The sequence below is a fragment of the Humulus lupulus genome, chromosome 1 (genome assembly GCF_963169125.1).
Source record: "Humulus lupulus chromosome 1, drHumLupu1.1, whole genome shotgun sequence".
NCBI lineage: Eukaryota > Viridiplantae > Streptophyta > Magnoliopsida > Rosales > Cannabaceae > Humulus > Humulus lupulus.
This window is the reverse complement of record NC_084793.1, coordinates 17,260,395-17,274,424: the sequence shown is the minus strand read 5'-3', so window position 1 is coordinate 17,274,424 and position 14,030 is coordinate 17,260,395. Positions and strand designations below refer to the sequence as shown.

The 14,030-nt window shown below is 30.1% G+C and overlaps 1 protein-coding gene across 1 annotated transcript; it reads right to left on the bottom strand.

Annotated features, from left to right (window-relative positions):
• Positions 1 to 5,583: 5,583 nt before the first annotated feature.
• Positions 5,584 to 9,850, bottom strand: LOC133787581 (uncharacterized). Its single transcript, XM_062225556.1, has 5 exons — positions 9,430 to 9,850; positions 7,668 to 7,919; positions 7,256 to 7,399; positions 6,396 to 7,157; positions 5,584 to 5,900 (listed from the first exon to the last, which is right to left on the bottom strand). The coding sequence occupies exons 1-5, from the start codon at positions 9,508 to 9,510 to the stop codon at positions 5,736 to 5,738; spliced, it is 1,404 nt and encodes a 467-aa protein (XP_062081540.1). The 5' UTR covers positions 9,511 to 9,850; the 3' UTR covers positions 5,584 to 5,735.
• Between the last annotated feature and the right edge of the window lie 4,180 nt (positions 9,851 to 14,030).

Sequence of the window (14,030 nt, the reverse complement as noted above, 5' to 3'; positions counted from 1 at the left end):
TTTCAAATATTTCATAATTAATTTTTTATATAATTTATTTCAATTTATGTGAAAATTCTTACTCTACACTATAAGAAAATAAAATTAACATTGAAATTGATTAAATATACAATAGATAATTAAAATATTACAAACTTACATTCTAATATTAAAATCAAATACACCAAACATAAAATGGAAAACAATATATATATATTTTTGGTGTAATTTTTGGTGTTGTGATTTGAATGGAAAAAAAATATGGTGTTAAGATTATTTAGTTTTGGTATTGGTGCAACACCATAATGGGGTAATGGATTGGAGATGCTCTTATTGAGCACTTCCAGTTTGGCATTATTGAGCATTGTTTACCCATTTGAAAAAGCTGCCAACAATCCCATCATTTTTTTTTGTCCCCAATCATTAACTTTCCACTCACTTTTCCTCTTTACCGAACATAGGGTAAATCTCATGGAACCATCGAGACTAGCTGACAATAAGTTATAGTTAGCCATAGCACATGGAGTGTTTTTAATTGGTGCTTTACTCTATTTTCTAAAATGCATTATCAAAATTTAATTTATTTTATTTTATTTTATATTTTTATATTATATCCTGCGTCATATTTTTTATATTATTTAAATATTATATTTATAAATATTATTTATTAATTAAAATAAAATTAAAAAATTGAAAAACAAAATAATAATAATAAATAACTAATAAGAGAGAAAAAGGAAAAAAAAATAAAAAATATATATTTAATGAAGCTTTAAAAGCTTAGCTATATTTGGTGAAAAATATATTGTTGCTAGAAACTTTATGTATTATAGCTAAATCATTGAAGCACCCAATCGAGATAAATTTTAAGTCTTTAATAATTTATTTTTACATATTTACTAGTTTAGAATGGAATGCTCTTAGTGTTATAATAATAGATAATTGGTAAAATAATTTCTTTTTTTTAAATGATTTTGTACTTTAGCCCTAAGTTTGATAATATTTTACAAAATGTCATTAATCTAAAAATTCAATCAATTGTCTAAATTTTTCAACCAATTATTTGGATTGTCGAATACTATTTTGTAAATAATTATCAAAACTAAACTAGAGTGCAAAATGACTTAAAAAAAATCATTTTACCAAGAGACCTATTGTAATAATGGATAATTCTATAGTAGGGCCTTCAAAAAGAGCATTACCGTAGGGCTCTTTTGTGTTATCAACTCGTGAATAGTTTCGGCAAGATTTTTTTTTATGACCATGTATATTGTAGTTATTTAGAGCATCCTGCAAATTTTCAGAAAATTCCGAATAATTTACGGTGCCGAAAACAGATTATTGCACGCGTAACTAATTTTTTTATGCGCGTGGAAAATAGCATGTTTAAACTTAGTTTTCGGCACTGTAAATTATTCAAAATTTTCTGAAAATTTGCAAGAACCTCTAAATAACTACAATATACATAAAAAAAAATTGCGCAAAAAACTATTCAAATGTTGAGAAATACAAAAAAAACCCTACGATAAGACTCCTACCAAATAAATTTCCTTTAATAATAATACTACTAATGAATCCTGATCCAGGTTAATTTTTTGGGAATTTTTTTTATATTTATGAGTTTTTAGATAAGAGTTTACCTAAATTTGAAATTTTATAGAAAATGAGAAATATATGGATTTGGATTTTCAATACAAGTAGAGCTGTAAATACGGGCCGGGCTTTTGAGCACGGCACGAAACCGGCAGGAGCACGACACGGCACGAAAAAATATGGGCTTGGGCCAGGCACGGCACGAAAAAATATGGGCTCGGGCCAGGCACGGCACGACACGGGCTTAGCACGGCACGGCACGACAAGCCCGAAGGCACGACACGAAAGCACGAACAAACTAGCCCGAAAGCACGACACGATAAAAAACCCGATATTTTGACATTAATAATCATAATAAATTTTTATTTGTCAATAATTAATAAATTAAAATGATAATATATGTCTTATTTTTTTCAATGTTTATATTTTTATAATTATATTAATTTATTTTAAGATTTGTTAGTTAAATTTTTAGCATTTATTAGTAGGTATTAAAATTCTAATAATTATCTTTGATATAATTTTGTGTAAAATATTGTTAAAAAGTATATAAAAATATCTAAAATTATAATTTAAACAAAGAAATGTATTTGGTTTAGTGGTAAGTCCATTGATGGTTAAAGAGGAGGTGGAGGGTTCAATTCTCCATCCTCACATTTTTTAGCAAAAAAAAAGTGGGCCCAAATTTGGGCCCGAATATAGAAAGTGGGCCTAAAAGTGGGCCCGAATAAGGAAAGTGGGCCGGCCCGACTTGGGCCCGACACGGCATGAGCACGGCACGACATGGGCCGGGCCCATGGGCCGTGTTGGGCCTACTCTTTCAAAAATGGGCCGGCACGAACACGGCACGAATTGAATATGGGCCGGGCCCGGCCCGGCCCGAATTTACCAGAGGCACGAAAAATGTGGGCCGGGCCGGGCCGGGCGGCCCACATTTACAGCTCTAAATACAAGCCACAACTGAGACCCTCATCAAGTCTACGCTGCTGATCTCTGCGATTGCCGCATCTCTCCCAGCAAGAAGGTTTTCATCTTACCCTTCCAGAAGAAGCTTGTCGTTTGGTGGGCTTTCTAATGATTATTGGAACCATTTGGCATGGTTCAAGAAAGTCATCTTGATAAGAGAAGTCATTATTGTCTTTTAATGAAGAAAACGACAATCATTCTTTGGAAAGTAGAGATTCAGGCCTATTCTTTGAGAAAAACACTTCCACATACATATTTAATATCCATAAACATACACTTAATCATCTCCACATAATCATATAGTCATGCATGCCACACAATCAAGCATTAAATCATTTATTCACATATATACCAATTATGTCTTTCCGGCACACTAATCAAGGCCATTAAACCTCATTAGCAATTTTGGGTCGTTACAACTATCTCCTCCTTATAAAAATTTCGTCCTCGAAATTTATTTGAACACATGAGATAATAAATCTCATACCTCTGACCATAACTTTAAAGTCTGATTTGTTACCTTTAATCCTTCAATAACAATCTTACTAGGGTGGCAATCTTGTTCCATAAGATCTTATCTTATAACTATAATTTGAAGAATAAAAGATAAAAGAAAGAGAGCAAGTCTTCATGAAGAAAAAAGGGTTAATGTAGAATTGTTCGATAGAAAAAGATCATTAATGGCTAATGGGATGTCTTGCTCTTGCCTCTGTTATAATTGTCATTTTCATAATTAGATGTTTTGGTCAAAATAAGGTAATTCTACTACCAACATGACTTATTATAGAACTTTCTCTTACGCCTTTTTAGACTTTTTTTGAAATTTTCTTCTGGCTGCTTAAGTTTATTAAATCGTAATATATATATATATATAAATGTATAGTATACTAATTACCTTGGAAATCTATTAAAGATACCTCTCATATCAAAATAAATAGCATGAGTAAAACATATAATTTAAGTTACCAAGTTACTGATATGAGATTTTAACAGAAAAAAGTAAGTAATATGATAGTTTGTAATCGATAAAAGTAATAAAGATAACAACAATAAGTAATTTGGTATTTTTTTAACATCATATGTAACAATTACAAGAGTATCAAGACAATAACAAAAAGTAATTTAATACTTTGTAATCTATAGAAGTAATAAAGATAACAATAAAAAGAAACATGATATTTTTTTTAATATTATAAAAGTAACATGAAACAATTACAATTATAACAAAAATAGTAACAAAAAGTAACATTTTATAAAAGTAACAAAGACAACAATAAAAAGTAATATGATGCTTTGGACGATATAAAAGTAACCTGGAACAAATAAAAACAACAATAAAAATAACATTATACTTTTGAATTGAAAATTGTGAGTTACAACATTAAATATTTACAATATAAATTTTTTTATTATAATGTCATTCTTTTTTTAATATCACTTTTAAATTTAAGAATATATATTAAATGTATTTCCTTCTTAAAAGTCTTATTAACCCATTAATTTACAATATATTGTCTCTTATCTTTTAAGGTATTTTGAATGTAAGAAGTGGGGGAAAATATGAGGTGCTTATTTGTGCTTTTGTATATTTTGATCTTCCAAATGATACAAGTCACTTGTACTTTAATGATTTTGAGACTAATTAATGTGTATAATTGTCATATTAACTAATATATATATATATATATATATATTGAGGGAAATAACTAATATAATTCGATATGGGATTTATATGAATTTATATTTATATATGACTTATTTTGTTTTTTTTAACCAGTTGGAAAGAAAAGCAAAAGAGGGACTAGTTTAAAAATAAATAAAAAGAAATGATACATCATTGTTATAAGTTGTGTGTGTATAGATCTAAATATTTATATATTAATAATTGTGCTAAATTTATAGACAATTTAAAAGATATTTAAAAAATAAATATACATTAAAAAAATTATTTAAAAATGGGATGGAATGACAATAATACTAAAAAAAACAAGAAGAAAACATAGAGTGTGTTTGGCTCCTTAACTAAAAAATTATTTTTTGTTTTTAAAACCTAAAAACTATTTTTTGAAAACAAATAGGGGTGTTTGACATTGTTTTCATAAACTAAGTTTTAAAAACAAAGTTACAAAAAATTGAAAATTTTGAGAGCAATAAGAAATTATTTTTAGTTGTTCTCAAATTTTTTTTTGTCAATTTTTTTCTCACGTAACATTTTTAATTATTATTATTTCACACAATTTTCTCTCTCATTAATTTATTTCTCCTCACTTTTTCTCTCATTACTTATTATCTCATTATTTCCTCTCATCACTTCCTATATCATCATTTTCTCTCTCCTCATTTTTTCTATCTCTCTCATTTTTTTTCTTAGATCAATTTCTCTCTTCTCAATTTTTCTTACTCAAAATTTCTCTCTTTATTTTTCATCAATTTTTATTTTACATTAGTTTATCTCATTATTTATTACAAATTTTTAAAAGATGTTCTCTTCGTAAATATATTTATTAATTTTTTATTCAAATTTTTTTAAAAAAAATTAAAACTAAAAAAGTTATTTTTAGAAAATATTAGCCAAACTTCTTTTGTTTTTTAAAAACTACAAAAACTTTAAAATTTCTGAAAACACAATTTAAAAAACAATGAACAAAACCAAACAGACCCATAATCTCTAAACATTAAAGAAGTAAATAAAATATGGCTTTATTTAAAAAAAAACTTTAAAATATGGAAATAATTATCCATACAATTAGCTTAAGTTAGAAAAAAGCCCTAGATTAAGAAAAATCTTAAAATGTCCATATTATGAAAAGAAAGCAAAAAAATCCATACCCCACATAATTTCCACTGACTTTTTCACTCGCATGTTCGATAGGTTAAAGTAGTTTCATTCTTCTTCTTCCTCCTCTTCCTCGTTCATCAACTTTCAATTGGATTGGTATTTAAAATAAAATAAATCAAGCTACCAATATTATCATAATATACTTAATCCTACATTACACATAAATATGCATGCATGGAACAAGGAAGAAAAAGAAGAAAGTGAAGTAAATAACTTAACATAATATAGATAATAATTGGACCCCTAATACGAAAAAGTAGCGAGAACTACAAAGTAATCATAAAATTCTACACAATTACTAGCTAAGCCTAATGTTATGTTGGATGGGTGAGTCTTCCAACTAAACAAGTCAACATCATCATATGGAGTTGCACTCGTCATTTATTATTCGCCTTAAAATTTGACGATACCTGAATTTCACCTCTTTCTTAAGATGATCTCTCTGCCTTTGTCTTAAATTCACTCGCAACTGCAGATTATGATGTGAAGAGATGGATGCCAAACTCCTACGTGTCTGTCTCCGCTGCAAAACAGAAGTGCAATAATAGCCATTACTAGCATCCTCAAAGTGTTCAAAAGAAGTATTATTATGTTCATAGTGTTATAATCAGAGCATCATATTTTGCTTTCATCATCATTCTCATCTTATTTGAAACCACCATCATTGTCACCATCATCAGTATTATCAATGCCAATCAAGTTATAGATTTCTAGAAAAGAAAAACAAACAAAAAACTAAAAGAAAAACAAACAAAAAACTATCAGAACAATCTACACCCCCATCATGCAGAGTTTCAAGAATGAATGATCTCAAGACACTCCTCAACATGGAAGGTCCAGATCAGTGAGTATTGACATTCGGACTTCAAAGAAAAAAGTTAAACTTTGGACAGTTTTGTTTATTCAATACCAAGCAATAATAAAATATCTTTAAGCAAAAATTTCACAAGTCATGCATGCGATTCCTGTCACCTTATAACTTTAGATAACTAGCTTAAGATGATGCAGTGACACATACCTGTACATTCGTTGGCAATTCAGCTCTCTCCAAAGCCTTTGGTGTCCAGATCTTTACATCATGGTCAATTCCACTGCTTGCAAGAACCATTGTATGAGGATGAGATTCAATGCAATTTACTATATACTGGTCTGCTTCCATGACTCGAATAAGCTTCCCATCCTTCTTCTTCCAAATGAATATTCTGCCACAGTCAGATCCGCTCACAACATAATCACAGTTAGGTCCAAAGAAATTCACACCCTTCACTGTCTCACAATTCTTATGCCCTCTGTAAGCTTGTGGAACAGCCTTTTCATCAGTGTCTGTAGCTGAAGAAGATGTTGTAGACCAACAGTCAACCCCCATTTCATTTGCCTCACTTTCACTAGAATAAATGCTCGTAGACTCTGAAGAGGAAGGGATTGACCTATTTACCAAACCCATTTCTCGTGTAAAGAGATAGATGTTCTCATCATTGTATGAGACAAGAAGCTCGCTTTGTTCAGAGAAGGCCAAACCTGTAATTCCAACTAGCTCATCATCAATCAATTGTGGAGGACAAAAGTAGTTTACTGGTTCACCAAAATCAGATGATCCATCCCACTTATACTTTCGAATATCATAAAGTCGAGTATACTCATCAGAACCTCCAACTGCAAAAATATTTGGGTTTCTCGGATCAATTGCAATTGCATTCAAATGTATGACTTGCAAGTACCTCCTACTATCAGTTGGTCGGCATGTGAAAAGTTCAGTGGCCCCTCCGGTTCGTAGATCATACTGTTAATAATAAAAATCGTCAGAAATGGTTGTAGATAAACTTTTGTAAAAAATGAAAGCACATGAAGAATGATTGAAATAGAGAAATTACAACTCACACGTTGCACTAGACCATCTTCACCACATGAATAAAAGATACGAGGGTTCCCATACTCAATAGCTAACTTATGAGCTCGCCCCTGATGTTGGGCAAGCATGGAAGAAACCACTTGCCCACTCTCTGAGATCTGAGCATGTCTCACCTAAAAATTATGCAGAAGCTCATTAAGCACTTGAGGTGAAATAATACAATAAAGTACTAGCAGTCCTTACATGATTTACATCCTCAAATTTGTAAAAGCTCACCATGTGTGTATAAACTAGGTGAACAAATTATATGTTTCCCTTCTTCAAATACCAAAGTTGACACAAGATAAAAAAGACAAAAATGAAATATGTGGCAGGTGAATACTTTAGAACTTAAAAATTAAACTATTAAGGTTCATAGCATGTGTGGAAAGAAATTAATACCTCCCCATCAGCACCACAAGTGACAATGCTTCGATCACTTGTATATGGCATAAATTTTGCTTGGAAAATATTGTTGCTATGATCTGATTGGAACGAAAGCTTTAATTCCCCACTTTCCCAATTCCAGAGAATAACCCGCCTATCATCGGAGCTTGACACTAAAATGTCACCAGTTTCATTGAAGCTTACCGTGTTCACACATCCTATATGCTTTTCAAGCCTCTTATACACGTCTAATCTAAGAACAAGATCCTGATAACATCAAAAAACAATTGCCAAATGATTGTAAAAAATATTTAGTTCACTACATACATGCTAGATAATAATCTCAAAAGCTAAAGAAAATTAAAACTTTTTAACATCCACACATGCACTGCTAAAAAATTCAATAAGAACGCAATCCTTTACTATATTCAACAGCGTAAACCCATTAGGAGTGATACTCTAAATTTCCATTCTGGTTTTGAGTTAGTTGAATGGATTCTCAATCCCTCTTTCGACAATGAGATGACTTTGACTGATAAAAATGATTTCTCTTTGTTTGCATCAGCCTCACTGAACTGCATATGGGGTGCGAGGAATGATGTCTACCATAACAATGCAGTCCCTTCGATTCGGGCCTTATCAGCTGCGGTCAGCTGGTAGTGTACTGTGGATGCTTTATCAAGTTCTTTGGACGAGGAGAATATTGTTCCTATTCAGTTGCCTAGATGGAGTGTTCCCCGCCCAGGCCGGATAAGATGTTTGGTGGATGCTGCCTGGAAGGAGAGCAGAGGTTCTGCAGGGATCATTTGTCATGGAGAGGCGAGGAAAGCCTTGTATGTTGGCCTCAACCACTTTCAAGCATCTTCTGCTATGGAAGATGAAGCCAAAGCGCTAATGGGGATTCATGTCTGTTGTTCAGCTAAAGGGTGGCTTACTATTGATTTCTTCTCTGATTTGTTAGGTTGTCTGTAAGTCTGTCATGAACAAACATTGCCCAGTTGGGCAATTAACCAGCCGGTTTGATACTCTGTTTTCCTTTTTTCTTGATGTTAAGTATAGTCTGTTTTGGATTCCTAGAAGGCAGAATGATGTTGCCAATAGCTTAGCTAAATGGGGTAGTGGTACTGGTACTACTTTGTATAGACAACTATCATTCTGGGAGATAGCCCCCATTGTGGTTATCAAACTCTCTACTTCAATTTAAATTTTCTCTGGTTTCGGATTAAAAAAAAAACACTTAATATGCTTAGCCTAATTTCAATGCATAAAAGAAACAAGGAGCCCACCTTTCCCACTTTCTCCATCTTCTAAATAACTCAACAAACTTTCAATTTATTACAAATTAGATAGGAAAACATAATCTGTCTGTGTTTCTTCTAATATGGGAGGCAAATTTCTGATGTAGCAAAAAACTTGTGGTTTTTTTTTATTGTAGCTATCATTTAATCTTTTACCATTTAGCTTGGCTTTTGTAGTTTTGGGACTGTATGACTGTAATAGAAGTTTCTGTACTGAGCTGCTGCTCTTCAATTCCAAGGTTACTGCGTCAATTTTTAATACTACCTCTCAGTGACTAACAATGGCCATCCTCTGACCTCTAAAATCTGATACACCCACACACACTTACACACCTATACCTACATAAATAATATATATATATATATATATATACATACATACATTGAGCACAAACAGTCTCACTCATTAAGTTATTTAACCTGATTCGGAAATAATTAAGTTATTCAAAAAAAAAAATCTGAAGGAAATAAAAACGAACCTCGGAGGCACCAAGTCGGTGGGCGAAACTCCGACCAGAGAGCTGGCCAACCTCCCTCTGCCAAACACCTTTCACGGCCATTCAATTTTTTTTCAATGTCTTCCAATCTTCTCCAGCGTTTTTTAATTTATAGATATTTTTTAGCTAAAAGATGAACACAATCCTTCGGTCTAAAATGTCTCTTCATTGTTCTGTTCAACAAATAAAAACGTGACATCTTTATTCTTTAACCAAAATGCCTGCACCGTCATCAGTGCTCTGCTCCCCTACCCATTAATCATCGTCCTTTTTTTTTACCTTTTTCATTAGAACAATAAAAGCTCAAACGAAAAGGGGAACAATTTCTTTTCGTGGGTCATTTATTTCATCTGCAAAAGAAAGAAGAACATTTTAAAGTGAAAAACGATTTGTTCGTTTTGTTTTGTTTTTTTAATGGTTAACGGAGATTTTTCCGTTATATATGAGGGTGTGTGTCGCCCTGTAATTTGTTGGATGGCAGCTTGCTGCTCTTTTTTTTTTAATGGAAGATATAAATTTTATGTTAAATTTGGAAGAAAAAAAAAAGAGCCAATCCTATATTTGGCTCAAAATTAACAATTGTGCTTTTATGCACAAAATGTAAATTAATAAAAAAAAATTAATAATTTATTTAATATTTATTAATAATATATAAAAATAATTTTTTTTATTTTTTATTATATAAAAGTGAATAAAAAATATTCTAGTTAGTCATTAATTGTTAATTAATAAATTAGTGACAATATAATAAATAAAAAAGCCACATTCATTGTTGGGCTAAATTTGACAAACTTTTTAAAACAACATTGAAGTGATATTTTTGTTAAAATGTGTTAAATATAACAATATACTACATTGTTAGCACTCCATTAGAAATGTTCAGATGTCCAACAGCACATAAAGAAATACTTGATTAGTCATACATTTTAATACTTATTAAATTCAAATATGTAAGATTCAATATTGAATTACACCAATAATGTTATATTAATTTTTTGTGCTTTTAGGAACTAATAGTGCCTTTAGTAATGCCCCTCAACAATTTTCTTAATTTTATAAGAGTAATGATATTTGCACTCAAAATATACATCAAAACATTATACACAATAATGTATCAATTTAGGCTAACCAATTACATTTATTAAAATTAGCATCTAATATTTAAAAAAATAATAATATATTACTGTATAATATTTTAATATATATTTTAAGTGCACTTCTCCTCACTCATTTTACAAGGAGCACCGTATAAAGCACACGTCAAAATCCAACTGCTATTATGCGTTCTTGTCTTTTAGTTGCAACTAGATTTCGACACGTCATTCCATATTGTTTCGTTTTGATGTTTTCTTTCTTCCTCAAATTCTACAATTTTTTTTGTTTTGAGCAAAAAAAAATCTACAATCTTTTCTCCTCGTTTAAAAATAATAATTCACCTCGTTGGATTTTTGTATATTTTACACAAATATATATAATGTTCTCATAATATTTGGAAAATTTTAGTTCCTATGACCCCATAATTAAAAAAAATTTGAAATTTTTAGTTTATATGCTTATAAACACTTCTTATTTAAAACATATCCCCACTTTCAAAATCATTTCAAAACTACGCACAAAAGTACAATCAGCAACTATCCTTGGTATTTTCACTTTCATTCCTCCGTCTTCATCTTATTAATCATGCCAATTCCCTCTTCAATCAAAATCTTTGATTAAAAATATCAAATTCAAAGCACCCATGTACCATTAACAATGACTCTTAATGATTTAATTTTTTTAATAAATTTTATGATTCAAAATCAAAAACTTAAACCCACAAAAATCTTCACTCAAAGTATTAATTTATATGTTTTGAATACTTTTATATATAATTTTTTTTAGTTTTGTTTGCTTTTTTTTCTTGATTTAGAAATTTAAAATTTACAAAATTTTGATGCAAAATTGATATTAGTCCGGTGATACAAGCAAAACTTTTTTTTGGAGGTTAATTTTGACGCAAAATTGATGCGAATTCGACATTAAAAGCAAAATTTTAATACTAACAAACAACTCTCCCTCAAATATGAGATTGTTTGCCTCATTCTGGGATATTTTTATGAGAGGTGGTGTGCTAAGGTGAGAAGGTCAAGCCTGTAATTTCATAATTCGGTATTGAGATATTTGTGTATTTACATTTAATCTTTTATATGTGTAAAGATAGATAAAATTTGTATTAAGATATTTAGTATATTTATTGCAAAAAAAGAAAGAGAAAAATAATATTATAAAAGTATAACATGATGAAAGTATTGAGTATATTTATCATAAAAAATAGATGAATAATAATATACGCATTAAAATTATGCACAAAAACATTACATGAATTAATGTGCACCTAAAATAAATTTGATTGGTTAAATAAAACTGTCAAATTAGTTGGTGTATAATTTCATTGCACATATCATTACTCAAAATATCTCTTTTATATAAAAAGTATATAGATAATAGAAATTTTTTGTTTTAACAGTGTTTTATTTTTTTCTGTTAATTTTAACCGAATATTCTTATATTTAACAGAATATTCTTATATTTAATAGTAGATTGTAAACATGACTTAAATTTAAATAAAATTAAATAAATAATTACTTAAACAAATTAAAATAATATATTTTTGAGATATTTTATAATGGTAATTATTTAAAAATAATAAAACCATACATTTTATAACTTAAATAATATTTAATTAAATTTAATATTATATTAAACATATAATATATAATTTTTTGTTGTCAGTGCCAAATTAAAAAACTAGAACAAACATAAACTTAAACAAAAATAAATTAACTAATTAATTAAAATAGAATATTTTTAAGATATTTTATGATAATTTAAATAATTCAATCATATTTATTTAAAAATAATATAGGCATACGTATCATTTTTTTTATCTTATAAATTTGTGTAATAATTTATTTTTTATGAAGTGATTGGAGCTCTTTTTTTTCATCAAATTCACTAAAGAACATTGCGATATATATTATAAACTAAAATTAATTGATGCATATATACTACTGTCTACACTATTACTTTTCTATTCTTATTTTATTTCTATTATTAATTCTTTTTAAATATTATTGTATTTTATATATATATGTCAACGTTATGTTTAGATATCATATATATATATATTGATTATTGATATAAATATATATATATATATATTATAGAATTATAATTCATTATATTATTTTTTCTTTAAATAGTGAACCAGATTTTATTTAAATTATAGACAATGTTTACAACTTTAAAACTAAACAAACGTGCATTACACATTGCTTCTACCTAGTATTAGATATAAAGATGTAAAATTATAACATTTAAAAAATATTAAGTATATATACAATATTTTAAAAACAATTAGGATTTTAGCCGTGATTTACTCTATAATAATTATAAAAAAAAACAAAAAAGTGACAATATGTCATGATGTGTATCATTTTCCTTTTCCGTCTACAATTATTGTATTTAATTTACTTTTTGAACATGTAAGACTTAGAGCACTCCCAATAGAGGAGGCAAAATGTCTAATTCTTTATAATATAGAGAAAAATATATTAAATAGTCTTCCAATAGTGATGTAAAGTTATATTTATTTACCTAAATGAATAGTATTTCTCTATATGTAGTGAAACACTGTAACGCCCCAAACCCTAGGGACCGTTACGGTGTGCCTTGTAAACAGTGCTAAACTCGCTAACCGAGTCATTTGGGCAAAATCGTGAACTAAGTATGATTAGCGGTTAAGGGATTAAAACTTTGGTTAAGATGTAACGTTTCACTAGAACGTTTAATTTATACATTGGGATCCCGAAAATAAAGTTTCAGAGTTTATTACAGAAAATATTCACAACAGGCCGTTCTAAGCGGCAAAACAGGGTTCAACCCTAGTTCCACTTTAAACCTCGGCCGTGGCGGACGAGCAGCAGCATATGTACACATCATCACCTAAGCTCTTCAACTCAAGGATGGTCCAGCTTCCTCTTGCCTTTACCTGCACCATGTAGCACCCGTGAGCCGAAGCCCAGCAAGAAAACACAATATAACATGATATAATATCAACTATAACCATAGTAACCATTTGGAACCAATGATCCATCCAGATAGGTGACAGTAGCCAAAAGTCACAATAATGAGCATCACTCCCTCTAGCCACGTGACGATAGGGTCACCATGGCTCAACTGATAAGTGTTCCCTTTATAAGATTGGTTAGGATAGGTGCATGGTGATTAGTCACCAACATAACCTTCCTCACGACTCTAGAGTCGAAACTATGGACAACGTCCCTTAGCCATGTGACAAACAGTCACCGGGGTTCTATACCTTGGCTATAGTCATCTGGTTGTAAACCAGGCAAGCGCTCATAGTTCTCATTGACCTTCCGGTCGGTCTAGCATTAATACCCCATATGAGTCATTCAATGCCGACCTTGATTAGATCCAATCTTTAATCGGCCTGGCGCTCACAACGCACTGCCATTTCTGACCCTTGGGTCGGTAAAACACGACCAGTGCTCAGCCCGTGGTGAACTCAACTAATAAGTCAC

What these genes read in the sequence shown, in the direction of transcription:
- LOC133787581 (XM_062225556.1), bottom strand. Translation starts at nt 9,510, where the DNA reads ATGGCCGTGAAAGGTGTTTGGCAGAGGGAGGTTGGCCAGCTCTCTGGT. An exon ending in ACCGACTTGGTGCCTCCGAG is followed by an intron (nt 7,920 to 9,429) that starts GTTCGTTTTTAT and finishes TGATGTTATCAG; the next exon opens with GATCTTGTTCTTAGATTAGA. An exon ending in AAGATGGTCTAGTGCAACGT is followed by an intron (nt 7,158 to 7,255) that starts GTGAGTTGTAAT and finishes TATTATTAACAG; the next exon opens with TATGATCTACGAACCGGAGG.